This window comes from Pagrus major, chromosome 16 (assembly GCF_040436345.1).
Source record: "Pagrus major chromosome 16, Pma_NU_1.0".
NCBI lineage: Eukaryota > Metazoa > Chordata > Actinopteri > Spariformes > Sparidae > Pagrus > Pagrus major.
Genome location: NC_133230.1, coordinates 29,052,812 through 29,080,763, shown reverse-complemented (window position 1 = coordinate 29,080,763; position 27,952 = coordinate 29,052,812). Strand labels below are relative to the sequence as shown.

Genomic DNA, 27,952 nt, shown 5'->3' with positions numbered 1-27,952 from the left:
GGCCTGTATCAAGTAAGACAACACTTTTCATTTTTGCAACTGCTCTGCACTCAGATACAATTTTACTGCAGCTCTCATCGGCTCCAAGGCTGTATTGTTCTTCTGCTCAAGCTAGAGGCACAAAACATATTTTTGCCTCAACTTCAGAGAGACTTCTGCATCAGAGACAATCTTGCATTTCATTGCCTGTGGCATGTTCAGTTTAAAGGAGACATCAGTGATGCTTCCTGCAGCGTTTAGATAACTTTTGTACCATATATGATTCATAAAGGCTGTACCCTTATGTTAACAAGTGTCTTTGAAGAGATGTTGATGATGGTAAGACGTACAAGTGAGCATGCACATTGGCAAGCTTTGGCAACAAATGACCTTTTAAATCCAACAAGAATTTGAAACATTTGTGCAGAACATACATGATACATGAACTCCCAAGAGAAAATGTAGGCATCAACCACCATGCTGCTGAAAAATCTCCAACCGTTTTCTCTTTGCTGTGAGGCAGAAGGAAAGGCAGCACACCCCCACACAGGCTTGCTTAATAGTATCAAAACTCCATTCCTGCCATGGAAACACAGCTATAGGGACCATCTCGAACTGCCAATATGTTCCACTTGGACATTCATGTGATAAGCCGCATTGAGGAAGTCATCTGTGAGCTGGAGACTGGAGCAAACTGGAGAATACAGACTTCAATGCATTGGTCGACAGCAGGTACATAATCCATGATCACCTCCATTACCCACAGATACAAGGGCTGCATAAAGCATCCACATTATCCCGGTGGGGTGAAGCACTTCATGTCTTCTCAAGAGGCTGGTGTCAGTGGCATGTCAGAGGGCAGAATTCTCCAGAGGAAATGGACTGCTGGCTGAGAAACAGCTGGCTGACCCTCTTAGCTCTGTGTCACAGAACTCAGGAGGGAAGACTATGATCCATCTTAAAGGGATAGTTTGACATTTTGAATAATACGCTTGTTTACTTTCTTGCTGAGAGTGAAATAAAAAGATAAACGCCAATCTCATGCCTGTATGGTAAATAGAATGCAGCAGTAAAGACTGGAAACAGTCATGACAATGATGGCGCATGCAGAAGCAGCAGCCAGCAGCTCCTTCAATTTTTGCTACATTTTTGTTTCAAATCAGCTATTTCTTCAGATTTATTGCTCAAAACACATACATATAACTTAAAACAGAAATTAATTCAGCAGCATTGGAGAAGAAAGTGCGTTTTGAATTAAGAGCAGCAGACTTCGAGTCGATCACTGCCCACTGCACCTTTTGACCGTTAAGCCAGAGTAGCTGCACTGCCCAGGAAGAAGAGCATGGAGATCCAGGATGGGAACCATGCTAGCCCAGTTTGGACTTGGGCTGGAACAAAAGATTGGAGAATGCTGTGTCTCCAATCCTGTTGGATCTAATGGGCGGAACTTAATCGAGCCAACTGAGGACTCTGGCAACTGAGAAGAAGTGGACTCTGTGTTTACATCATTGACGCTTTGTGCTCCCATGTCAAAGTTCATGGACAGCATTTTCCAGATGTTCAACTTTAATGTGAAGATGAAAAACATATTATTATCACTATCTTGTTGCTGTTTACAATCCCCTGACACAAATTTAAAAAATGCCCTATAGAACTATTTCCTGGGTGTTAACTTGTTTATGTATACCGTGTATGTATATAAATTACTGTATATACTGTATATATATCTGCAAGTAGTTATACAGAAATTAGAGTTGTACCAATTTTCTAATCCAACTCTCAGCAAAAAGGTGACTAAAAACATTTCACAACATCCATTGTCACCACCCTGCTGTCACCACAAGATGAAAGGTCCCTCATGAGAACAGAATTTCCTCAAATGTTACAGTTTATACAACCTCACAAAGAGTGACAGGACTTGACTTTTTGTAGCCTCTGAAGTTTATAAGAGAAACACAGGCACACAAAAGTCTGCTCGGAACCTTCAAAACAAAGAAGGTGAGCCACAATAGCTTGTCAAATAGTGTTAAAGGATGACGAAAGCTCTTAAACAGAAGGCAGGACATGCCAACAGAGACAACTCACAATGTCTCAGAGCCCACTTCAGAGCCAAGTCACCAACCAACACTAACCACATTTTACATACATACAACATACAGTGGTTTTTATACTAATGGGAGAACAGAGTTTATATTATAATGCAAACAAACCGCACAAAAGGCTGCATCCTTTGTTCACTGGCCCTGGCAGTCAAGCGGAACATTTTACACTGATACTGGACCTGCATTAAATATCATCTAATTGCCAGTGTCGGCCACTTTTGATTAATCTCAGACCACATGTAGATAGGAAACATTTAATAAAATATGCAATTAAGTTTTATATTCAATGCAAACTGCAAAGGTTCACGGGCAGACAGGACCGGCTCTTTATGGAGTTCCTTGTCCTGATTGGATAAAGAGCTCACAGCTTTAATGTCCCCGACGACCTCTGTCTCTTGTTAGCAACTGCCTTTTTTAAGACACGTAATCCTTTTAAAAGTCATAAGTGGTGTATTTACTTACCTATTTTATGTCATAGAGCAAAAGATAAAAAAAATATCTTAAGCTTGTGTGTTAACCACAGACCTTATTTGAGGCATTTAACAGAAAACCCATTCAAAAAACCCATTGACTTTGAGACTAGGCAACCGGAAGACCGGGTTTTAGGACTCATTCCTGCTGCACTCTATAATATTATGTAGCCAGTATTAATACACATTTAATTTGATTCAAGTATTATCAGCTGGCATATATTTTGGCTGGAAAACAAGGTTAAAATGGCGCACAATTACCACTGTACTAGGTTTAAAACCTAAACATCAGACATGGCAAAATCTTGCTAAACTAGTAATACAATGCATTCATGGGGATACATGTTAAAAGAAGTGTCTTATTGTAAAAGTGAATCATATGTCTTGATTCACTGCCATGTTACATTCAGACATGATCACAGCAAATATATATTCATCACCAGTTACTGCTTGCCCATCTAGTCTAATTCAATTATAACTGAAGCATTCAATATTGTACAAATACTGCCAACTTGTCTGAAAACACAAACCATACAGCAGAGTGGGACAACCACAGATCAATGAGCAGCAGCATAAAATCATCAAACCCCTACATTCAAAAACAATTTTATGAAGGCCCTGAACAAATCCTAATGCCGAGCTGAATCCACAGAACTAACTGATCTTTTGTACCAGTTTGAATATAACTTACTCTATATGTAAGTCCAATGAGATATGCTTTGGATTTTGGACAAACCATTTTCAGTGAGCCTAAAATTAAGACTTCTCATTTGGTTTAAAGATTCACTGGAGAAATGAATGAGAAAGAAAAAGTTTAAAACCTAAGAATGATAAAAGGCTAGTTACCGGGGGATTTCTGAAGATATAAAAATATGGTCCTCTCAGTGCCAGGAACTTGAACGCTGTAGTTCCACCAGCAGCGCTACCCTCGGTGCTTTCACATGCCCAGCCCATGTGAACAATCTGCAGAGATGTAGAGGATGACATTTATGCAATTTTATAATTTGATAAAAGCAGAGTGAAAAATATATACAGTAGAAATCTTTTCTTGATCAGTCAACAGACTAGAATAGCATAATGTGCACATTCATAATGACTGAGTAAAAGAACTATAGTGAGGCATCTTTGACATAAACTTCATAGTACAGTGGTGCTGCAGTTTAAGCTGGAATGCTAAATCTGACTGATGTTGACTGATGTTTCTTTGCTTTTCTCTAAGCAGCATATCTGTACTATCATCTGGTACACTTTTTACTTTTCTACGGTTTTTGCTCAGATATTGAAACAACTAACTGATGAATAAGGCCCAATCCCATTTCCAATTTATACCCCTACCCATCGTTTTTGAGTGCCCCCTTGGCCCTCAGAACAGAGTTACAAGAGGTAGTGGTTGAAATTTCCCCCTATGAAATTGGACAACCCTTACAGACCCTGTCATCAGCTGTTGATGGCATTTATGTAAACAGACCCAACCAGATATTTTCAACATGTGTCTTCAGCTGCAGGGATTTCTAATATTATCACAATGCCATTTGCCATTTATCTTATGGAGATAGAAAAGCATGGACACTCGCAAATCCATTCACAACTTTACCTGATCAATCAAGTGATCAAATAAAAAAGAACACTGCCTCATTACCTGGCCGCTAGCAGTGCTTTGCTCCTACCATGTCAGTCTGCACTGATATTAGAGAAGCGGTACAACAACATTACTGCTGGACTTTAGTTAAATTTGGGCCATCAAAGGAGGAAAATGCAACAATGAAAAACATCAAAATTCAGGACTGTCATGCACAAATCAGCAATAACATGATTTGTTAGCTAGCTAGCTAGTTAGCTAATGAGACAACAGCAAACTAGTAGCTATTTTTTCATGCTTGTTATAAAGAAAGGAACCAAACAACAGATAGTTCTTATAACCCTCAATCTGCAATGTGCCTCTGAAAGATTTCTGTTTGGAGGACATTGTAGCCATAACACTTATTTCTACCGCTTTATCCCAATAATAGGTTCAGGACACCCTACTCTTTGGCACGAACATGCAAAACAGAGGGGCAGGGCTAAGTGGTAGGGGAAACAGGTACTTTGGGATTGAGCCCAAGTGTTCCAAAATGTTTCCAGAAAGTGTATTAGCCTATAGAAAAATCCAGACCTGACAGCACAGTTGCAGTTGTATGCAGATGATACAATTCTCTACACTTGTATAACATTTATTGCAAAAAAAGCTGAAACAGAAGCTAGCCTGAATGGGGAACTCCACCAATCAAGATTTCGCATAAATCTGAAGGATAATTCACTGAACTAGAAACAATATCTAGAGGAAGATCTGGAATATACTGACTCTGATGAAGATGCACATGGTGTTGAAATGTTAGTACTTTAATAAAAGTTTCGGCCTGTATCCGTGTGCTCCAGTCTACCTTGGAGGTTGTTCTTTGATTTTTTTTCCCTAGACCAGTCTGTTCTGATGAGCTGTTCCAAGCCTTACCAACAGATGTTAGATTGCCGCGCTTACATTCAAGATGTATATTCAGGAGAGTTCTTTCAGTGGATAGGCAGCATAGACACCTAACCACATGGTTTTAGTTTGACTCTGACCTCTCCCAGCGTTTCCTGTCTGTCTCTAATAGCACCATCAATATGTCAGCAATCATGTAATGTGAATGTTTAATTGTGGCAATTATGTATCTGCTTTCAAAGAGATATGCTGGACTGGTGTGTAGCGTTAGGTCAGTGTCAAAGTACCTGATCATCAAAAGAGCAGTATTTGTTGATGATCTTTATCTAGAGGAGAAATAAAAACAAAACAACAATCAGTGACATACATGATTACAAGAAGCTATTAAATATATTATGACATTAAGGTATGCTGAGCCCTTAAAACACCCAGGAATGAAATTACTGAGATAGCCATGAGATACTCCTGCTGTGCAGTTAAGTCCAAAAAGGATACATATACAACAGTTTTCAATTTTCTTTCAATCATGAATACATTTTTGCTTATTTTGTATATCCAGTGGGTTCAGCTCTGCTCACCACTTTCCCTCTAGCAAGGCAACAAACATTATTTTTACCTAGATATGACATTTTGTGCCATAACCAAATTCCCATTTCTCAAGTTCATTCAGTTAGGTAGTTGTTTTTCTTAATATCAGTTATTTGAGAAATCTCAAAGAACACTTTAGAGATAATGGCCAACATTATTTCAATAGAATGTTATCAGTCATTCAACCTCAACAAATTTACTGGACTGAATAACATTCAATAAGAGATATCCAACTTACATGAATTTCTCATGAATCATCTAGAGCTCACAAATAATGGCTAAACACAAACAATGTAACACTATGCATGTAGTCTTTTTATTTAAATTTGTTTGTCACACACAAAAATGTCAAATGCTTTAGCAGAATCATCCATCAGGATGTTTTATAATAGCCAAATTTGGTTAACTAGCTATTAACAAAAGCTGCAACTACCACTGTTGAGGTTATTGCAAAGTGCTTTTAGATGAAGGACCATTCAAATCACCTTGAGGCTCCAAAAAAAATATAAAGTTAGAGTCTCAAAGACAAACTATCTCTTCCAGTGTGTGTATTTGATACTATTTTAGTATATTTGATATTATTTTAAAATAATAGGATAAAGGCCCAAAAAAGGGGGTATCAAACACCCATAAAAGACGGGCAAGCAAATGTATTTCAAAGGCTGTTTCTATGTGCAGGAGTTTTTTTCCTGATTTTGTCGGCCCTCGGTCTTCTCCTACGCACCTGTTGATCTTAAGGTGTGCAAAAACTGTACTCTGTGAAAGGAAACATTATTGTTCTGCCAGAATGAAGTTGCAAAGCAGGGCAAAACATGTTTATATTGAATTGACCCAAGCTGTGTTAGCAAATCCCACTCAGCATGATGGTTCCTATAGTCTCACCTCAAACTGAAGGCACTAGTAGGCACTAACAAGCTGCCCAATCCTTCCTGTTTGAGTCTCTCTAAAAGAACATCAAACGGCATCACATAATTCTCCATCATGCCAGATGACAGTCATTCACATTAACAAAACATGAGGGACCCTGAGGGTGTCACACAGAGTCTATTTAATGGTTGTAGGTCATTAAAACAAAAGTTCTGCTCTCTACGAAAGCAGGCACACAATTACATCCTGATTGGCCATTTAGCAATCACACTACACATCCATAATTAGGTGATGCAGCCGCAAATTAATCACACTTTTTAAAAAAGGCAGCTGCGCAATTGAGGAGCGCGGGCATACAGTACGTCTGCATCCTTAACCACGAATGCATCACATCATCAGTGTGATAATCAAAGTTAAATAGGAGGAAATGAGAGAGAGAAGTGCACAGGCCGAATGACTACTTAGCAGTCATTAATTAGGTATGAGAGAGGCTCTTTTTTGTCAGCAGAAAGAGGTGCCACTATGATTTAATGAGTACTTGTCAGGAAGAGTCTATTAAACGAAGCTACACTGTCGTCAATGTGGCTGTGGAAATCAAAAGGGGAAATACATGTAACAACTGAGGGCAAAACATGTATTACATCTGTCAATGTTATCTTCATTAAGATGTAGTTACCGACTTTAAAAGACCACAAGTGGATAATAACAGAAAATTCACTGACTGAAATTTTGTTATTCCATAAACTGGTAATCTGCCCATTAACCTGCTTAAAATAACCATATGAATTTAATCAGATGACAGGACTGGGCAATATATTGATATTATATTGTTATCATGATATGAGACTATATATTCCCTGGGTTTAAAGGCTGCATTACAGTGATGTCATTTTCTGAACTTAACAGACTGTTCTATTTGTTCTAATACTTGTCTTTACCCACTAAGTCATTATATCCACATTAATTTATTTATACAAAAATTTGATTGCGTTAATATTTTATGAAAGTGCCAAGTACCAATTTTGTGCCTACAATATTGTCTCAATATCAATAGAGGTATTTGGTCAAAAAACATTGTGATATTTGATTTTGTTGAACATTTATGAAGCGCTTTTGAAGAGATCCAGATATATATTGTTTATTGCAATATAGCCTAAAATTCAGTGATAGAACACTGCAGCAATTGCGGGTGTGTTTTTGGACCCCACTGCTTCCTGGAGATCCAGTGTCGCCTGTGTGACGTCTGTTGGCAGTTGGCAGCTTTGCCATGCCTCCATAACAACACCACATGAAAGCAAAAAGGGAATGATGTCTTCTGAGATAGTAATTATATCACTTACTATTTACTGAATAAAAAATGGTTGCTATAAAAGTAACATTATGTACATACTAGGGTCATATGCATAAAACAACGTTGGCCGACGAGCCAAAGAAGCTAAGCTAAGAAAGCTGTGTATAAAAACGACTTAGAGAAACAGCGGACTGCGGGAAAAGAAACACTCCTGCCAAAAATTTAACCGAGTGTCTTGGGTTCTCCTAACTAAGCTGGTTTAATGAGAAAATAATAAACGGGACATGGAGACGTAATGTTAGTGCACTAAGCAGCAACGTGCTTCTTTTCATTTCCTCTCCCCACATATCACAAACAACAATAACTCTTGCCCTACGGTAACTCTGAGGGGACACGCCACTTGATTGTGCCCTCTGGTGGGGAGCCGTTTAAATCACGATGTTATGATGGTCAGGGATTATTAGTCCATGGCTGTCAGCCATCGGCCCAACCCTAGTACATATTTATTCATTGTCTAACATTAGGCCAACTTATTCTGGTCATTATGATGCGATCCACCTACTCTCTCTGGCCGACCAACCACTGCTGGGTGAACGCGTCACTAACTGTGCGCCGCTTGTGATATTTTTCCAGGAAAGTCGCCACCGGCACCCAGTGTAGATCTTTGGCTTTCATCAGTGGGCCATAGCCTCAATCATCATTGTGTTACCTCATTCGGCGATAAATAGTGACTTAACAGATATTTATTTACACGAAAATCTTCAAGATTATTACTTTAAAAGGTTCACTATGAAGTTTTGGGGAAGACATTTTAATCAAAAGACAGATCTTCATTGACTGAATTTTTAAGCCTAAACAAGCTAAATAAACAAACCCTCTTTGTTTTCATGACTAAATAAACTTAATAAACAAACTGACCTTAAAGGACAACACAATTTCATACCATTTTACTTTTTTATTTTTGTAGGGCCCTGCCACCTTTCAAGCTTCAAACAGTGTTCTGGGGACCTTATTTTCCTCTGAGAACAGCTTTTTTATTCAGTTATTGAAAATATAAATATTTCTTGAGTTTGTTTTATTACCTCATTAATATTGTAAATATTAAAATGATTAGTTTGAATTTCTTCTCCAAAACTACATACTGCCCCTTTAAGTACAATTTTAAGGCACAAAATACTGGACTTTTTACTCATTACATTAATTTAAATACTTTAGTTCCTAGTTACTTTTCAGACTGCATCGGGGACTCTATCGTCCAGGGGCACTCCGCCCCTCCCATGAAACCACAGCAGTGGTCCACTGTTTCCCCGGAGCCTGTGTACTGGACCTCAACACTCAGCTTCCAGCGGTGCTAGAACAACATGCCAACTTGAGTACTGTGGTGGCACATATTGTCAGCACCAACACAAGTTTTTACCGTGAGTCAGAAACTTTAAAGAAACATTTTAAAACTTTTCTCACCAACATTGCCATCTCAGGACCCCTGCCAACCTACAAAAAGGGCATAGAAAAATTCAGTCATCTTTTCTCTCTCAATTAATGGCTAAAAACTGCATGTAGAAATTTTAAGTTGACTTTTATTGATAACTTCAATCTATTCTGGGACCACCCTGCATTTTTAAGCGCAATGGACTGCACCCCAGTCTCCGGGTCTCACAGGCGCTTGCTCACAACATAATGCAATGTATTACACCATAACTAACTGCAGATGCACCTGCCACACTGATTGAGGCCTGTCTACCCAGCTACAGCTTTTCTTTTTCAAGTAGAGAGGGTGGGAATAGTGGAGGCATAGCCACAATATACCGAGTAACACTGCAGGCAGGGATGTAGACTTTGTGCACATTTCAAGCCTTTGAATATAACGTTACTTTTTTAAAATCTCAGCCCCTTCTCCTTGGCAGTATACAAATATCCTAAATTATCTGTGTCCTCTTTTTTAACAGAATTCTCAGAACTATTGTCTGTCATTCACACAAGCTATGATGCCTGCATTTTGATTGTTGATTTTAACATACATGTTGACAGATACCAGAGCCAAAGAGTTTTTAGAGCTGTTGGAATGTATGTCTTTAAGCAGCATGTTAATGTAGCAACTCACAAACATGGACACACTCTGGATTTAGTTATATCATACGGTCTTAATATCAACATATCTTCTGTCATTGATCTGGCTCTGTCTGACCACCACTGTGTGTTTTTTTAACAGTTTTCATCTTTCTCTTCCAAGTACCACAGAACATACTGTTAAAAAACGCTGCATTACCCCTGACAACTCTCACATCACAAATTGCAACCTACAATAATAATTTCTTACCATCATTCTGTGAAGACTTAGTGAATGATTTTAACTGTAAAATTAAAACAGTACTTGATGCAGTAGCTCCAACTAAAACCAGGAAAATAACTACAACAAGGGTTGTCCCATGGAACAATTATCAAACACGAGAAATAAAAAGAGTACAGAATTGCTGAGTGCAGATGGCAAAAAACAATACTAGAAATCCACCATAACATATCCACTGAAAAACTTAAAAACTACAACAAGGCAATTCAAAAATTATGTCAAGCATATTTCTCAAGCATGATAACTACCAACATTCACAATCCCAGACTGCTTTTTAGTACAATATATTCCCTTTTAAATCCCACATCTAACTACAGTATTGAACTTGAAAACTGAAAATGTGAAGAGTTTGCTGGCTACTTCAGGGAGAAAATAATCAAGATTAGATCTGGTATCTGCCAGCAAAACATGCACACTGCACTTTTACCTATATCCCATGTACAATGTGATATAAAGCTGGAATGTTTTGACTTGGTTGATGCTGAAACACTAAGGAAAATAGTAACAGAACTGACCTCCACATGTTCACTTGATCCAGTTCCAACCTCCCTTTTAAAAAATATGTTTAATGTTTCTGAAGACATACTTACCATAGTAAATTACTCCCTACAGCTTGGTTTCGTCCCCACTGATTTTAAAACTGCTCTGGTAAAACCAATTCTAAAGAAAGGGAACCTGGATATTTTAATCTACAGACAGATTTCAAATTTCCCATTTTCAAGCAAAATTTTAGAGAAACTAGTTTTTAATCAGTTAAGTATCTTTTTAAACTCAAACAATAAATTAGAAACGTGTCAGTCAGGGTTGGTCAGGCCGTGTCTCCTGATGACACTGGGTCAATTGACTCACTTTTTAACTGTATCTTATATATTAAGGCCTGGATGTCACAGAACTTTTTACAGCTCAAACAGGGCAAAACAGAAATACTGATCATTGTTTCAAAGGCTCAGAGAGAGAAACTGGCCTCCAAACTAAATACACTAGGCATCAACCCAAGCCAAGAAGCCAGAAACCTAGCAGTGATCTTTGACTCGAGGTTTGACTTGAATTTTAAGGCACATGTACGCTATGTCACAAAAACAGCATTTTATCATTTAAAAAAAAATTTCAAAGGGAGGCCATTTCTCTCTGAGCAACACAGAGAGACTAATGCACGTTTATATAACTAGCAGGGAAGACTGCTGTAACGCTTTCTTTTCTGGTCTCTCAAAGAGTACAATGAATCAGCTGCAATAATTAAAAAGTCTGCTGCACAAGTACTGACTAAGACCAGAAGGAGAGCGCACATTACGCCTATTTTAAAGTCTTTACACTGGTAATATTTTATACAGATTATTCACATTTTACTGTTGTTGTTATTATTATTATATCATATTAAAGTTTTTTAATCAAATCTTACATGCAATGTGTAATTTTATTCGTATCATTATTTTCATTGCTTGTTTTTTATCTTTTATTATTTTAACTATTCAGTTTATTGTAAATGGTGTGCATTAGTCTCTAAACCCATTTTTATACCATGTTTTTTCAATCACTTGTAAAACACTTCGAATTCCATTTCGATTTATTTGAAAGGTGCTATATAAATAAAGTTTGATTGATTGATTGCATCCTGCAAACATGGCCAAAGTAGCTCACTTTTAAATTAATGAATTTTTTTGGCAATCGGATAAAAGAAAAAAAAAAGAAAAATGCTGATTCACATGATCAGAAAAATGCTGAAAATCTGTTCTAATACTTGGCCAGGCCGGTAATCGGTCAATCCATTGCATACAGTATACAGTATAAACACACACATGTAAAAACATGTATAATTTACTTGTACTTGTACTGTTGATACTTAAGTACATTTATTGCCAGAACATTATTTTGAATACTTAAGTATATACTTTCATAATTTTACTCAAGTACTATTCATATGGGTGACTTTCACTTTTACTAAAGTAATATTTTAACGTGACATCTTTATTTTTACTCAAGTATGACTTTTGGGTACTTTTACAACACTGCTAAAATTATTGCAATATTATTTTAAAGCCATATCGCCCAGCCCCATCAAATGATACCAAGTAACAAAAATCAAGTGCATTACAAAATGTTATGCCAGTAAATTGTTAAGTTAGATTTAAAATGATCACAAATGTGTGAAAATCACAGATTTTATTTCCACCTTCATTTTCAATAAAAGACTCACAGGAAGATCCAACCGAGCCTCTAATGTTCAGAGATGCACTTACATTCTCCTGTGTCAAGTCATTGATATTTGTAGATATTGCTTGGAGCCAATCTGTGCTTTCTGCTGCAGAGCAAAATTGAAGAATATTGGTGCTGGCTCCTTCCATGGTGATGACTTCAAAACAGTTCAACCTGGAGGAGCATAGAGGTCAAAATTAGACATAAGCCATGCAGAAGATTGAAAGCAATATTGTACAAGGTGTTGCTGGGGCTGTTCATTACTGCTGTCAAGGTTAAGACTTGTGTTCCAATATGAACAGAAGAGTTTCTTTTATGAGCCTGATGGGCTTGTGACATGTAACTATAAAAATATCTTCAGAACAGATGCTCTGGAGATGCCCTTCATGACTACTTATCTTGAGAATGCTGATCATATTTGTGAGACAGTATTTTGTCCTTTCAGTGTTCAGGGTCAAGTTATTTTAAAAATTAATTAAATGCTCCTACAAGATAAAAAGCAGAGCTGGCTCTCATTAAATGGGCAGAAGCTCTGTGTGGGGGTGCACGTGAATGTACTGCAAGGTATAGCTGAAGTCAAAAGATTAAAGGAATGGTTTGCCATTTTAGAAACACACTTTCTGAAAGAGAATTAGATGAGAGGATTGATACTGTTCTCATGTCTATAGATAACGCTACAGACAGTAGCTGGTTAGCTTAGCCGAGCTTGAAATAGGAGGCAACATTTAGCCACACTAATTAACATGTTATACCTTGTTTGTTTAATCATACAAAAACAGTATAAATAGGTCAATCAATAGTTTTACATGGAGTATCTGCCGGTTGCCTGAAGCTGCTCCAGGCTACGAAACAAACCAAATCACAGTCCAAAACAACAGTCCCTCCTGGTCAGACAACTGGCCATTGATTTGCATAGCGGAGATATGTGAAATTGGCAAAATCTTTAGTCCGTGGACAGGTAAATTAGGTCTTCAACCTAACGTTAGTCATAGTGTTGTTAGGGTTAGTTGTGTTGTAGGGTTTTTCTCCCCGGAAGTTATTGTAAACAAACATTCTGATTTGGTGGTAGTCCAGCACATAGAGGTGCTGGTAGGCAGTAATGTTGTTGAAAATAAGCATATATTGATACATAATGTAAAAGAGATTCCGAATCTCAATGGGAATAGTCCTGGTAAAATAAAAATAATAATAAATAATAAAAAATGATACATTCTCAACATTTGAAATAATGACAAGTTATAGCCTTGTTATATTTATCTTTTAAGAAAACTCCTAATTAAAAAATAATAAAAATTAATACATTAATAAAAAATTAAAATATCGATTTTTTTTTGTATCTAAGATTTTGTTACCTTTGGAGAGAGCCAGGCTAGCTGCTTCCCCTCAGTTCAGTCTTTGTGCTAAGCTAACTGTCTGCAGCCTTATATTTAATGGCCAGATAAGAGTGGTATCAATCTTCTCATCCAACTCTCATCCAGCAAATCCCAAAATGTAGAAATATCCCTGAAAAACTCTATACTCACAGGTTTTGTCCACAAGATAACTTAATTCATTCATTCTAAAATGATTGGGATGATTTTGTAGGGGAACATTTTATCAGACAACCAAAGCAGGCCCTGCTCTGTTTGATAAATTGATCAAGAATAATCAATGAATGAAGAGACTCATTCACAAGCAACAAACTCTCATGTATCCAAGAACCCTTTAATCACACTGGATTATGTAATGTCGGGACCCACAGAAGAAGTCGTTCACTGTGGCTTTCAAAATGGACTCTGAACTTAACTCAGTTTCCAAGAATTCTCCAGTCTTCACACCTAGGTGCAAATTCAGCTTTGAGCTACTATTGGTCAGGGTGACAAACCCCCCTCTGACCAGATAGTCAAAACTCCAGCTCCTTCCTTTGTTCTCTCGCTTCTCCACCTCTCTCCCCACGGGGCTGCCTGCCCTCAAGTTCTCTTCTCCTGAATTCTTCTGGGCCTAACAGCTGCTGATAGCTGCACGCTACATTTCCAGCAGGCCCAAAACATTTCTCCTCACAGCAGCAACATGAGGTCCTGTTAGTATTCCAGATCAGTTAGCACCAGCAGCTGCGACGCAAAGCTTGCCAGCTAACTCCACAATCCGAAGAGTACGAAGTAAGTTAGCACTTCTTCAAGGGTGGTGCCCCGAGGTGATTTAATGTAAATTGGATCTTATTATTTATCATAATTAATAATTATCCCTGATAATCATTAATTATTATTAACAGCCAAATTTAACCCAAAACTCCCTATTAATGTTGCATAAAGCACTACAGTAATAACAGACAGACATCTCTTGTAGACTAGTCAACAAGTCATGGAAAATGAGAGCCTTGTGAGATTTGACTTATGCATGAGCACGTTGCGATGTTGATGCTAAACAATATTTTGTGTAGCCCTGTGGTATAAATGGTATGAAGGAGACATATTATGCTCATTTTCAGGTTCATAATTTTATTTTGGGTTGCTACTAGAATGGGTTTATATGCTTTGATGCTCAAAAAAAACACATCAGTTATCTCATGCTGTCCACTTTTAGCTCCAGTCTCTTTAAGCCCTCCTGAATATCCAGTCTGCTCTGATTGGTCAGCTCACATACCACTGAGCCAGCACCACTAGCAACAACAGAGCAGCTGAGTTAATTCAGTTCTTACTTGTCAAACTAGCTGCTAGGCATACATTATGCAAATGTGTGACATGGTAACGTAGTGTGATGTCACAAAGCCATGGAATTAAAGGCAAGACTACCGACAAGGCGTTTTAGGAGCAGTGTTTTCTGTTGGAGAGAGGAGCTTCTGTTGGTCCTGACTTTGACTTGTTTAACAGTCAAGATCTTTTACATGAACAAGAACCTATATAAAACACTGAAGGATAGAAATCAATGAAATAGCATAAGTCTCCTTTAACAGAATTGAAGAAAACCCCCTGCATGACATCCCCATCCAACAGGTAAAGAAATTCCAAAATAACACACCTTGTAGGTCAGATGGGTAGCCAGAAGAAATTAGCACCTTATTTTTTTATCATTTGGTCCATTTTTTTTAGATTCTGTCATCTCTGAGTGCCTTGGGGTTAAAAGCGCAGTGCTTCGCACACAATTAATTTTCTCACTAGATGGGGTGTTGATGAGGTCATCTAAGAGAGATTGCACTCATCAGCAAAATGGGATCCTTGTTGACATCTAATTTCACTGCATTTTCACACGCTGACACTTCCAGCATCAGAGATAGCTGTCACTAAACACGGAGGCAGTTTTAGGTGATAGTTAAGCAATCTCATTCATCTAGAGAATTTGCAACATCAGAGGAACATTTTTAACGGCTAGAAGAAATTTTGAAAATTAGGTAGAAGTGGGGTGATGTTGTGTAGTTACGTGAGCTGAAGGCTGATAGACACGAAAACAAAAGAAGATATCGAATGCGCAGTATGAAGAGGGACATCTTCTAAGACAGCTCCTAAACCAAACACTTCTCTCTCACTCACAGCACTTCCTTGAGGTTAGATGTTACAAAGTCAGCATTCCTAACAAATCCTCTTGTGAGCATGACTCCCATACTGTATCTGCAATAGGCTTGTTAAAATCTCATGTTCTGCTGGCAGTGTAATGACCCAGCGGCTCTCCAGGGGAGATTTTCATTGGACTTAAATGTCGTTTTTTGATTTAACAAGGGTGCAAATTATTTCTGTGTCAGCGCGCCTGACCAAAATTAGCTTTATACTGTGATTTGTTTGACTATAGAGCATTACAAATAGATGTTCTGAATTCTTTTTTAAAAAACGCCAAAACATCTCTCTTTCAGTGAGCACTGCAGAGATAAAGTGAGCAACTGATGAATGATATAAGAAGCAGAATCTACAGTGTAGCGGTTAGATCTCTTTCAATTAATGCAAAGCCTTTGAGAGTGTGCCGTAATGGGGGAAATGCAAGAAGGGATGAAAGTGCAACAAATGAAGGCAAGAGATTCATCAAAGTAACAAACAGCTGGCAGATCAATGTCAGGACAGCACAACCTTGTCAGGAAGCTGATGAAGCCCTTCCACCTTCAGTGAGCAGGGCTAAAATCCTCACTGTGAGACAGCAGAGGGAGATTCTTTCATACATCTGCAGCACAACTACTGTGCCTTGCCTGCTGACTAGGCAGTAATAAATCCATTGAGAAGGACCAGAGACATATCACCCAGTCAACATGCAAGATGAGACATGAAGAATAGATGGGGGAAACTGTTTTTCAGAGCAATCCAGCTGTTAGTTATAGTGTGAATGGCAATGAGAGGGAAAATGTGGCTGGTCTGCTGATTAGTGAGGCAGGCAAACAGACAGGCTTTGGGGCATTTCGTTTTCAGCATAATTAACTTCAGAAACATGCTTTTGATTTCCCACCAAGAAATGCATTCATTTGAGTTCAGCTCTGAATCCGTGACAGTGATTAAAAAAGTAACACACAGCTGAATTAAAAACATGGGACTGGATCATCAAAGCTTAGCTGAGTATCACATTATTTTAATTGATTGATTTCTAGCTAATACTGAATGCAAATGACTGCATGCCTTTATAAAAGAAACCAACCAAAAACAAATAGTGAGGTAGACAAAACCCATTTTAATTTGCAAGTTTCCTTCCCTTTCAAATGTATCTGTTTTGACAGCTTAAATAAAAGCTTGAGAGTACCTCACTGACAGACCAAGGAGCTGGTCTGAGACCTCACACTTGCCAAGAAAAATCTGTGCAATAGAAGGAAATGAGGCCTCATCTGCTTTTTTCACTGTTAGCTATCCACGTGCCCTTATTTTACTACTCCTTTTTAAAACGCAAACAATTGCCCAATTCCGCTCGTGGAGAGGAATTAAATTGTGTAATTGTTACATGCTCCCCCTCTTCCGGGGCAGGACGTGCAACTGTGGCTGATGCTTGGCCTCCTGCCTTTCCAGGTGAAAGCGGTCTGGCTGATTATGAAACAATAAGAGGGGGTATGGCACTAAGCTCTGGCTCTCTCTCTCCATTCCACCTCCATCCAGAGACGCAGTCAATCAGCCTGGAGGCTGGCTTTGGTATTATTTTTTGTTTATGTTTATCTGATGGGTGCGGTAGTCTAGTTTTCGTGGTTTTGTTTCAGTTAGGTTTAGTTGTTTCTTTGTGTTAGGGTAGAGGGTTAGTCTCCAGCTCTGACGGCCCTGGTAGGTTGGTCTGGGAGGCTGGAGGCTGGAGTTGGTTTGATTATTTTGGGAGGTTTTTCCCCTTTGTTTGGGTTGCTGTTCATTTAATAAATTAATCTCTTTTAAACTGCAACTTGACTTGGTTGTTTAGGTTAGACCTCTTTTGGTGTACCTCCTGAAGGGGGTCGTAACCATAATGAAGAGAAAAACTTTGGGAAAAACTACTTGTCATCTCAACTTGGAGTATATGTACTAGTAAGGATCACTAACACATTGTATTATCTTCCAGACACAATAACAAGTCGATCTGCAGAGTCTGCATCTCGTTCAGAGTGTAAAGCACAGGAAGCTTTTAGTAGCTAGTGGAATAGTGCACCAGCTGGATCTTCCTCGATCAGAAAGTATACACGGTAATCCAGGGATTGAACTCAACAGTGTCCTTTATTTACCACTACCAGGAAGGAACAGCAGCCTTTAGAATATTTGTATTACACCTGGAACATACAGGTATGATGAGTTGTGAATATCAGGACTTTAAGGATGTGGTTCTGCAGTCACATGAAGATAAAGTGTATATTAGGTAAATGTACAAATATCCATAAAAAAGGTACTTAAATTATCTTAAAAAAGAAAGGCCTCATTACAGTTATAGTCAAATTATTGGTAATTTCAAGCATTAACCTATGGGTTCCCAATCTGACGACTTAAGTGTATTATTTTGTGGTATTACTAATGATTAAAAGTAATGATCAAAAGAACAGCACTTAATTAACATTCAGCCCGAACGTCCCTAAAGTTGCAAGTATGAGGAATATTATATGCCGAGTTTATTTCCTGTGATCTGTCTGCTGAGAAGAAAAGCCTCATGGAAATGATTTTTAAAAGTTATCCTTTGTATGAACAAATGAAATTTGTTAAAGCAAGTCATTTGCTGTTTTCAAAGTTACTCTATAAAGCTGAGACAGATTATTTTGTCTGTGGATTCGCCCTCTTCGTGTTGTACTCTTGACATGACCTCTCCACCTACTAAAGAAAGGCTGTCTGTTGTTCAGCTCTGGCATCCTCATCCTCATCCGGGGCATGCACAAACTTCTGTTGCATATGTCTTGAGAAGGTAAACCAAGTATGTTAAGTATATTCTATAAATTACAAATGATTTTTTTTCTCTGTTTTTGCCATTTTATTTCTCGGGAAACAGGAAATCACTTTAATGCCTGAAGAAGGTCTCTGGCACACCTCTACGCAAGCCAGGAGTAAAACATTAATACAATGCACATGTGCTGCCTCAGGGTGGTTTTAGAAGACAGTATCAAACAAAAACTGCCCACGGTAAAATTCACATTCGGTTGGCATCGGAGGCAATATGAGCAAAGGCTTTACTAGCTGCTGTTTTCTGACGGCAGCTCTAGACAGTCGCTGTCGACCATGTCCTCTAACACTAACTCAGCTGCAGCTCCGCCGGATTTCTTTAGATGTTGAAAAATATCCTGCCTGAGTATCAGAGTCAGCCAAAATACTGTAAAAAAGTCTCCATCTGTAACCTACTCTGCTGCTTAAAATGACTCTTTCACTGTCGAACACATCGCTAATTTGCATAAAAGAGAAACATGAAAGAAGTTTTGTTTTTTAGTGCAATCTGACACACGCCCCATGAATAGATCACATATCCAGAGCTGGAGACTACAAATCCAAGCTGAAATGGGCTGTAGTTTTATTTCATTTCAGTGAACCTGTAACCCTGTGACTATAACCTTCAGATCAGGAGCATTATACAAAATTAATCACACACACTTATACCAGTTCAGGGAGATTTCATATCAGTTTGTTCTCTGTTTTACCTTTCTCATTCTTCACTGTTGATTGCCTATTGTCGGGCTGTCTTACACTTGACCCCTCCTTGGCGCTCTGTGAGTTTATCCGTTTTGTTTGCAGAAAGCTGAAAATTGTGCTCGTCCTGTGCAGATTGTAATCAAAGCATACTGAGTTGGAAGTAAGTATGTTGTGTATGCTTTCTGTAATCCCATATTGCAGTGCTCCGTAGTACTGGAATGCAGCTTCTGCTCAGCTATTTTTTGCTGTTGACTGACAGTAGTCAGGTTTTGGGCGGCCGCATCTCTAGTCATCTGGAGTGTTATTGCACCCATGTCAACCATTGATTCTAAGGTTTGCCTTTTCTCTTCAATGATTCTGACACAGCAATGTTGTCCGCATATGAACTGTGCTGCTGGAATTTTAATAACTTGCATAATTTGCATCTTTGTATTTACTGTTAAACTGCTGTATGTGTTTCTTTTATTTAACTCTCCAGATTGTTTGGTGAGAGACACATTGTGTTTTCCCTGCTTTGCAGAGGGTAGATGTGCCTCCTCCTGATGCTGTATCCATTGCTGCATCAAGCAGTCTTGATAAGACTAGCTCTGGCTGTGGCCCCTTCGGGCAGGTGGATGTTTATAATGAGGAAGATGAGATTGAGATTGACACTGACTCTCTGATGGGTAGGACTGCCCCGAGTCTGGTGATTTTTCTTTTGAGGCCCTGCTCTCTCGGGCAGCAGCAGCTGGCAGGCTTCCTCCACCGCCTTCTCTGCCAAGAGCCTCTGCTCCTTGACCAAGATCCTAGGAGCCAGAGGCAGGCCCCCCTGTCGGTATACCAGGATTTGTCAGACATCTTTCTCAACCATCCACCTCAGTGCTTGGCGTCAGTGCACCTCTTGCACGTGGGTGATCAGTACCCTGCAGTTTGGTTACTGCAAAACTGGCAACTTCCTTGTCCCGTGCCTTGGAGGGTTCAATTCTGGACTTGAGGTGGCTGAACGGATACCTCAAGGTGCTTCCCTTTCAAATGCTCACGTTGGGTCCTCTGTTTCAAGCCATAAGGACAGGCGATTGGTTCACGACAGTGGTCATTCACGATGCCTACTTTCATATTCCCATCAATCCAGAACACAGGCGGTTCCTCAGGTTTGCCCTCTGGGGGAAGGCTTTCGAGTACAACGTCCTCCCTCCTCACTATGAAGTTACTTCTGAGGAAGAAAATACACATTTGGAGTGACGTCTGGGAAGAGCCCTTTTTATCTCCAGGTGTAAATGGTGATTCCTGTCTGTCTGCTAAACCTTGGAGATACACATTTGCGTAACACCAACTTGTTAATCAAAGGACGTCTAGACCCGGTTTGATCACCACTATGTTAAATGTTTGCCCTTCATACTCCATTGAACCTGCCACTTGTCTTCTTTGTTGATACTGTATAAAATGATGCAGTTTCACTTGCTCTGGGTCCACTCACCGGCTCAGATCCACTCTGTGCCTGTCGGTTCACCAGTTTACTGGTATACACCGGTATACCACCACAGCAAACTATTCAACAGGACTATAGAATAAAAAAAAACAATACAGGATGCTAGACATTTAAAAGAAAACCTAGAGAGTCAAAGGAAGAAAAAGTTTTAAGAGACATAGGAGAACATTTGTACATGGTATTAAAAATGATAGCTAGCCCACCTCCGCGGCCTGACAGCCTAGGTTGATTAAAACAGGAGTAGTTAGAGGGGCATGCCTCAGTTAGTGGGATGGAGTAACCAGGGCTTCACCAGGACTCAGTGATGAATAAAGAATCTCATTCGTAAGTCATTATAAAATCTTGGCATATGAAAGACTGCTCAACATTAAGGACAGGAGTGGTTTCTGGAGTGGGGTTATAGTGAGGTGGATATCAGTCAGAATTAAAAGCAATACGCTGAAACTAAACGTTTTTAGGTAGTTGTTTAACAAACTTTATGTTGGGGTGTAGGCCATCCATTTTGTACAGGTCATGTCTGGTCCAAAACCAGTCAAAGTGGCTAATAAAACCCTGCCCAGTAGTAGTGCAAAACGTTTTAGCCATTCATGTAGACTTAAAAGACTGCTGAAATGTTCGGGGATTTTAGAAACAGAGGGAATGGGGCCAGAAAAGATGCAGGTTCTGCCCAGGCTTTGAATTGTGATTGCCAGAGATGCTAGTTGATTGTGGAGTTTGACTGATTGTTTGTCCGTGACGTCATGCTGCCTGTTCCTACAGCCCCCATTGTAGATGGTGAGTTTGGATGAAAGATGTAGCGGACTGTTATTAGCCACATTAGTAAAGGCATCATCAGGGACAGCAGAGTAGATTCACCTGGGTGTGAAGACGGAGGGACAGCGCCACTGGAGCTGATGTCACCTCTAGCCAAAGTAATGTCTAGTGCTCCGTTGAGCAGGTGAGTCGATTGCTGGGGGTTAAGAAGAGTGCCCCCAGAGTTGGATACAGCAGGTGGGGAAAGTTGTCCCCGATGTTTTCCATGGGATTCCAGGGGCGTGGGGAAAATTTTATGTTTTCTCGTCATGTTGGAGCAGACCGGGGCAGGCTGCTCCGGGGCAGCCCTCGAGCATTGAACAGCTAGCTCTGTTAGCTCCTCAAGTGGAGCAAAGAAGTTTTAGACCAGGACAGGGTCATCATCCCCATCTGGTGAGAACAGAGGAAGAGAAACCCTTCTCCCCTTTCTCACAGCGGATGCCCAGGAGAGAGGATGGACAACAGATTGACCGGGAGTGTCACTATTTTCCGGACTCTCAGCGCTGGAGGGAACATCCTGAGGCAGCACACCTAGCCTGGAGAGGAGTAAAGTATGCTGCTGAAGGACATCATCCAGGAGGCTCTCCATAGAATGGAGTTCCGATATTAGACAGGATAGTTCGGATTCCATTTGGGTAAGTCAATCAATTCAATCAACTGTCTTCGAGCCATTATGTTATGTTATGTTATGTTATGTTATGTTATGTTATGTCTTTAATGATAGCATGCACTTGACCTGACATGGAGGAAAGTCAATGTCAGTCTTGAAAGAAATGTGTGAAAGCTTTATTGCACCTTTAAACAAAAAAATCTTACATATTGCACCTTTAAACAAGGAAAATTGGCAAAGTATAAAATATGATAAAACCTGCTAATTATGTAAAGGTGTTAGCATTTTTTGCTTGTCAAACTTTGATAACAACAACTATTCAATTAATATCTGTATTTAGTGTACAAACATATACAGGAGTGAGTTATCAGCCATTATGTTTATTACTACTTCTATAAAAACATTAAAAGCAGATTACTGTGGAAAATGATAGAAAACAAACATAAGTCATAATCTGTTTAACAATCGGAACCCTGAAAAATATTTGATACAGTGAAGGAAAAATAAATAACGGTATTACTGAATGTTATTCAGCCTTGTGTATAAGCATTCTCTACGGGATCTGTAAACTATGACTTTGTGCAATTTCTATTAAAGAATAAACCCCCAGCAGCGTTTTGTCTCACAGTTTGAAACTAAAAAACTGAATAACCTTCCAAAGACAAAGAAGTGTGAAAATACTGTACACATGAAAAACCAATACAAAAAGGACATAATAATAATAATAATCGAATGCATTTACAACTTCGACCAGAGTTCTCACAGTCACACCTCCTGAGCCGGAGCCCCATAGCTGTGGTGACCTTCTAAGCCATTTATGCCTGTGCATAGATATTGGCATTAATGTCTTCTTGCCTAAATGAAAAGTGCTTGCCAAGCCAACAACTGTGCCCAGTGAACTGTGCAACTTAGAGGTGAATTATATCATGCTGGATAACTCTTACCTTAATTTATCTGTGCCAGCTTTGTATCTAGACACTCTGGCCATCAACAGGGGCAGGGAGACAGCATCCAGCCAGCGCTTCTCATACTTTGGTTCATTAGCTGAGGGCAAGGGGGGTGATGGAGCCTGCGTGGAATACATGAACAATGCAATGAGCATCCTGCTCCCAGAGTCCTTTTCGATCATTGAGAATGTGATCTGGATGCAACACTAGCACCCTTTACATGAACAATGATTCTCCTCAATGTCCTTTAGATATGAGTCAGCTCTGCATTAAATTGAACATAGTTTTATTGTAGATATTTAAGATGGTCAATATGCCTGATTTATTTCATTTCAGTGATACCTTTATTCTGCACCCTTCTAAAAGCCCTGTAGCGGCGTTTTTTTTTTTTTTATTTATTAATTTGTCCACATAAAAAATGTTATATTAAATGACCTTTAACCTAACCCCAACCCTAACCCTAACCCGGGAAAGCCTACATATAATCTTTTCCTAACCATAATCAAGAGGTTTTTGAACCAAACTTAACTGAGAAAATTGACCCAATGTGGATAAAAACAGACTGACAGAAGATGGGGGGTGGGAAACCTGTCTACAAGGCCACAATGTGCTTGTAAACACTGTCTCACACTGCGACACTGTTTTAAACCTCCTGTGTTGAAAATAGAACTGAGATAAAAGTGCATGTAAACAAGTGTAATCAGAAGAATGTACTTAGAGTATTTAAAGCAAAAGTGCCTAAGTTTTGTTTTCCCAGTCATAATTCTTAGTGTATACGGGTACCTACACATGTGTTGAACAAGATTGCAGTTACCTTAACTGGTACCAGGTGTCAACTTCAACTATACAGTGGTGTTGGAAAGATTGTGAACCCTTTAGAATTTTCTATATTTCTGCATAAATATGACCTAAAACATCATCAGATGTTCACACAAGTCCTACAAATAGATAAAGAGAGGATTCAAGGTGAATTAGAGTCAGGTGTTTTCATTCAATGGGATGACAATCAGACAATCAGCGGGCGCCCTGTTCTATTTAAAGAACAGGGATCTATCAAAGTCTGATCTTCACAACATGTTTGTGAAAGTGTATTATGGTACGGACAAGGGAGATTTCTGAGGACCTCAGAAAAAGAGTTGTTGATGCTCATCAGGCCGGAAAAGGTTACAAAACCATCTCTAAAGAGTTTGGACGCAACCAATCCGCAGTCAGATTGTGTACAAATGGAGGAAATTCAAGACCATTGTTACCCTCCCCAGGAGTGGTCGACCAACAAAGATCACTCCAAGAGCAAGACGTATAATCGCTGTCAAGGTCACAAAGGACCCCAGGGTAACTTCTAAGCAACTAAAGGTCTCTCTCACATTGGCGAATATTAATGTTCATGAGTCCACCGTCACAAGAACACTGAACGACAATGGTGTGCATGGCAGGGTTGCAAGGAGAAAGCCACTGCTCTCCAAAAAGAACATTGCTGCCCGTCTGGAGTTTGCTAAAGATCACTTGGACAAGCCAGAAGGCTATTGGAAAAATGCTTTGTGGACGGATGAGACCAAAATATAACTTTTTGGTTTAAATGAGAAGCGTTATGTTTGGAGAAAGGAAAACACTGCATTCCAGCATAAGAACCTTATCCCATCTGTAAAAACATGGTGGTGGTAGTATCATGGTTTGGGCCTGTTTTGCTGCATCTGGGCCAGGACGGCTTGCCATCATTGATGGAACAATGAATTCTGAATTATACCAGCAAATTCTAAAGGAAAATGTCAGGACATCTGTCCGTGCGCTGAATCTCAAGAGAATATGGGTCATGCAGCAGGACCACGAGCCTAAGCACATGAGTCGTTCTATCAAAGAACGGTTAAAGAAGAAGAAAATTAATGTTTTGGAATGGCCAAGCCATAGTCTTGACCTTAATCCAATCGAAATGTTGTGGACGGATCTGAAGCGAGCAGTTCATGTGAGGAAACCCACCAACATCCCAGAGTTGAAGCTTTTCTGTACAGAGGAATGGGCTAAAATTCCTCCAAGCCGATGTGCAGGACTAACCAACAGTTACCGGAAATGTTTAGTTGCAGTTATTGCTGCACAAGGGGGTCACACCAGATACTGAAAGCAAAGGTTCACATACTTTTGCCACTCCCAGATATGTAATATTGAATCATTTACCATGTTTAACCTTACAGCAAAAAAATACATTATTATTGTATACAAAACTTTGTGTTTTGCTACTCAGATATGAGCAGAAGCAGGCAAGCACCAGCCCCAAAAGAGGGATTAAGCTCTCAAGACATTCTAGGAGGTTGTCATGGTCATAGTGTCAAATGCAACACTTAAATCTTTTAATAGTAGCAAAGATGTAAGATCAGAATTCATGACAGTCAGTAAGTCATTTGCTACCCTGGTCAGTGCAATTTCAGTAGTGTTAAGTTCTGAATGTCATAATTTGGACTTTGTGTGTGGCTTTTTCTGTGCTTTGTGCTTGTATTTTGTTTTTATGTTCTCAGAGGTGCTCTGCAGAGGCTGGCCATGGCTTCCCTTGATGGCTGGAGCTCCTGCCTCTCATACACCTGCAGCTCATCTAATTATCAGCGCCAGCTAAAAGACCCTGGTCTTCTCTCCACTCGCTGACAGATTGTTTCCACTTGTCGCTGTGGTATATATGGTTATATCGCTAGTGCTACCTTTTGTGACTTTTTGCTCTTGTGAAATGTTGCTCTTCCTTCTGACTAATTTTTGTGTCTCCTCGCAATTTCCAGAGCTCGTGCAGCTCCCAGCTCCAGCTCACAACTGAGGGAACTGAGAGATTTATTGATGATGCAGAAAAGACAGCTTCCTAGCAGATGGAACAGTTCATCTGTGAGGTTGAACTAGAATGGAGTCTAAATGGAGTCTTAGAAAAAGTGCAAGCATATTTATACTCAAGCAATGATTAAACCAATTTTTATTACTATTGGTATATAAGTCAAAACGGTTGCATCACAGAGAAAAACACCAGACTGTCAAAAGTTTCAGAATTTAAAAGTTTAGTGAAGCCATTCTGAGACTGATAGCAAGTTCATCAAAAAGCCTTCATTCTAAAGGTCCTGAAGCACAATGTGTTGACAAAAGCTCTGATAGCTGGAAGAGTACCACATTTAAATGCAAATCACACAGTATTTAATGAAGAACAGATGCATTGCACATTATCTAATGAGTTACAAGCGTAGGGATTAAATGAGTGAAACTTTAGCAACATCAAACAGTGATCATTCCTGCAGCTAAAGATTATCCGTGGGCACAAAATCCCAAAACTTCTGCAAACAACAGAAAACAATCTGATGGAGCCTCTGTCTCATTATAAACACAACACAGGTAGGTGTGCATTCATCACAAAAGAACCAAATCACCTGCCTTCTCCTGAGTTAAAAATGACTGAACATATTACCAGAGCATTAAAATAGCCTCTGGGTGGAGTGTAGTCAAGAGTAAACAGTGGAGAAAAACTGCCTACCTTTGCAAAGTCAGTTGCACATCTTTGCTGAGCTACAACAAGTCACATGCAGACCTCCTGTCAGCTCCACAACAGTAATTACAACACTTCATTCCTTGCTCCATTTATGTCAACCAAGAACAAAATGTTTTAGTTAACTTAAGTGGAGCTCTGCGGAGAGGTTGTGAGGTAGTAGGAAGTAGCAAACTACTAGGCTGTCAGAGTGGATTACACTGACAAAGCACCTGCCTCCAACGAGAAGCTGGAAAACAGTAGCTGAAGCCACAGTCTTGTTCTGTCAAACACTCCTTCAGGGATACTTGAGAGGTAACATGAGCAAAGCATACAATCATAGTCAAAAGTTTGCATACACTTGTAAAGAACATGTATATCATGACAGTCTTGAGTTCCAGTGATTTCTACAACTCTCATTTTTCTGTGATAGAATGAGTGGAACACAATCTTTGTCACAAAAAAACATTTATGAAGTTTAGGGTCAATAATGAATCTATTATAGGTCTTCTGAAAATATGACCAAATCTGCTGGGTCAAAAATATACATACAACAACTTGAACGATCAATTTTGGTGACTATAGAAAGTTGTGTCAATCAAATTTGCTTTGTAGCATGGCCTCCTCTTCTCAGTGATTTTGACTGATAACAGCTGATGACTTTTTATGGGCCCATTTTAATTGGGCTTGGTCAGCATTGATCTGAAAGAGCAAATTATTGATTTGAACACGTCAGAAAAGTCACTTGAACTATTTCAAAGCAGGTTACAGGTCCCAAGATCAACTGTGCAAACAATTGTTTGTAAGTATAAAGTGCATGGCACAGTTGTGTCACTGCCATGATCAGGAAGAAAATGCAAACTATCAACTGCTACTGAAAGAAATTGGTTAGGATGGTCAAAAGTCAACCAAAAACCACCAAAAAGCAAGTCTGCAATGAATTAGAAGCTGCTGGAAGACAGGTGCCGGTCCACAGTCAAGTATGTTTTGTATTACCATGGGATGAGAAGCTGCCATGGCAGAAAGAAGCCCTTGCTCCAGACATGGCACCTTAAAGTTCGACTGAGCCATGGTGGTGGTAGCATTATGCTGTGGGGCTGTTTTGCTGCCAGTGGATCTGGTGCTAAAAAGAAAATAAATGGAATAATGAAGAAGGAGGATTATCTCCAAATTCTTCAGGAAAACCTTAAATCATCAGCCAGAAAATTGGGTCTTGGCTGCAGTTGGACTTTCCAACCTGACAATGATCCCAAACACATCAAGAGTCCCTGCCAAGAAGCTAACAAATTTAGTGAACTCCACCATCTCTGTCAAAAATTCAGCCAGCGTACTATCAGAAACTTGTGGAT

The 27,952-nt window shown here is 39.4% G+C and overlaps 1 protein-coding gene across 3 annotated transcripts in view; it reads right to left on the bottom strand.

Annotated features, from left to right (window-relative positions):
- The window catches only part of sntg2 (syntrophin, gamma 2), a 95,193-nt gene that overhangs the window by 21,625 nt on the left and 45,616 nt on the right, over positions 1-27,952 (bottom strand). For 2 of the 3 annotated variants that reach the window (XM_073482894.1, XM_073482895.1), the window contains exons 9-13: positions 23,117-23,241; positions 12,340-12,469; positions 9,217-9,246; positions 5,297-5,335; positions 3,398-3,514 (exon numbers count right to left, since the gene is read on the bottom strand). In XM_073482894.1, the coding sequence (XP_073338995.1) occupies positions 3,398-3,514; positions 5,297-5,335; positions 9,217-9,246; positions 12,340-12,469; positions 23,117-23,241 (441 nt within the window). The remainder of the gene's footprint in view (positions 1-3,397; positions 3,515-5,296; positions 5,336-9,216; positions 9,247-12,339; positions 12,470-23,116; positions 23,242-27,952) is intronic. The other variant, XM_073482896.1, reaches the window with a different exon arrangement.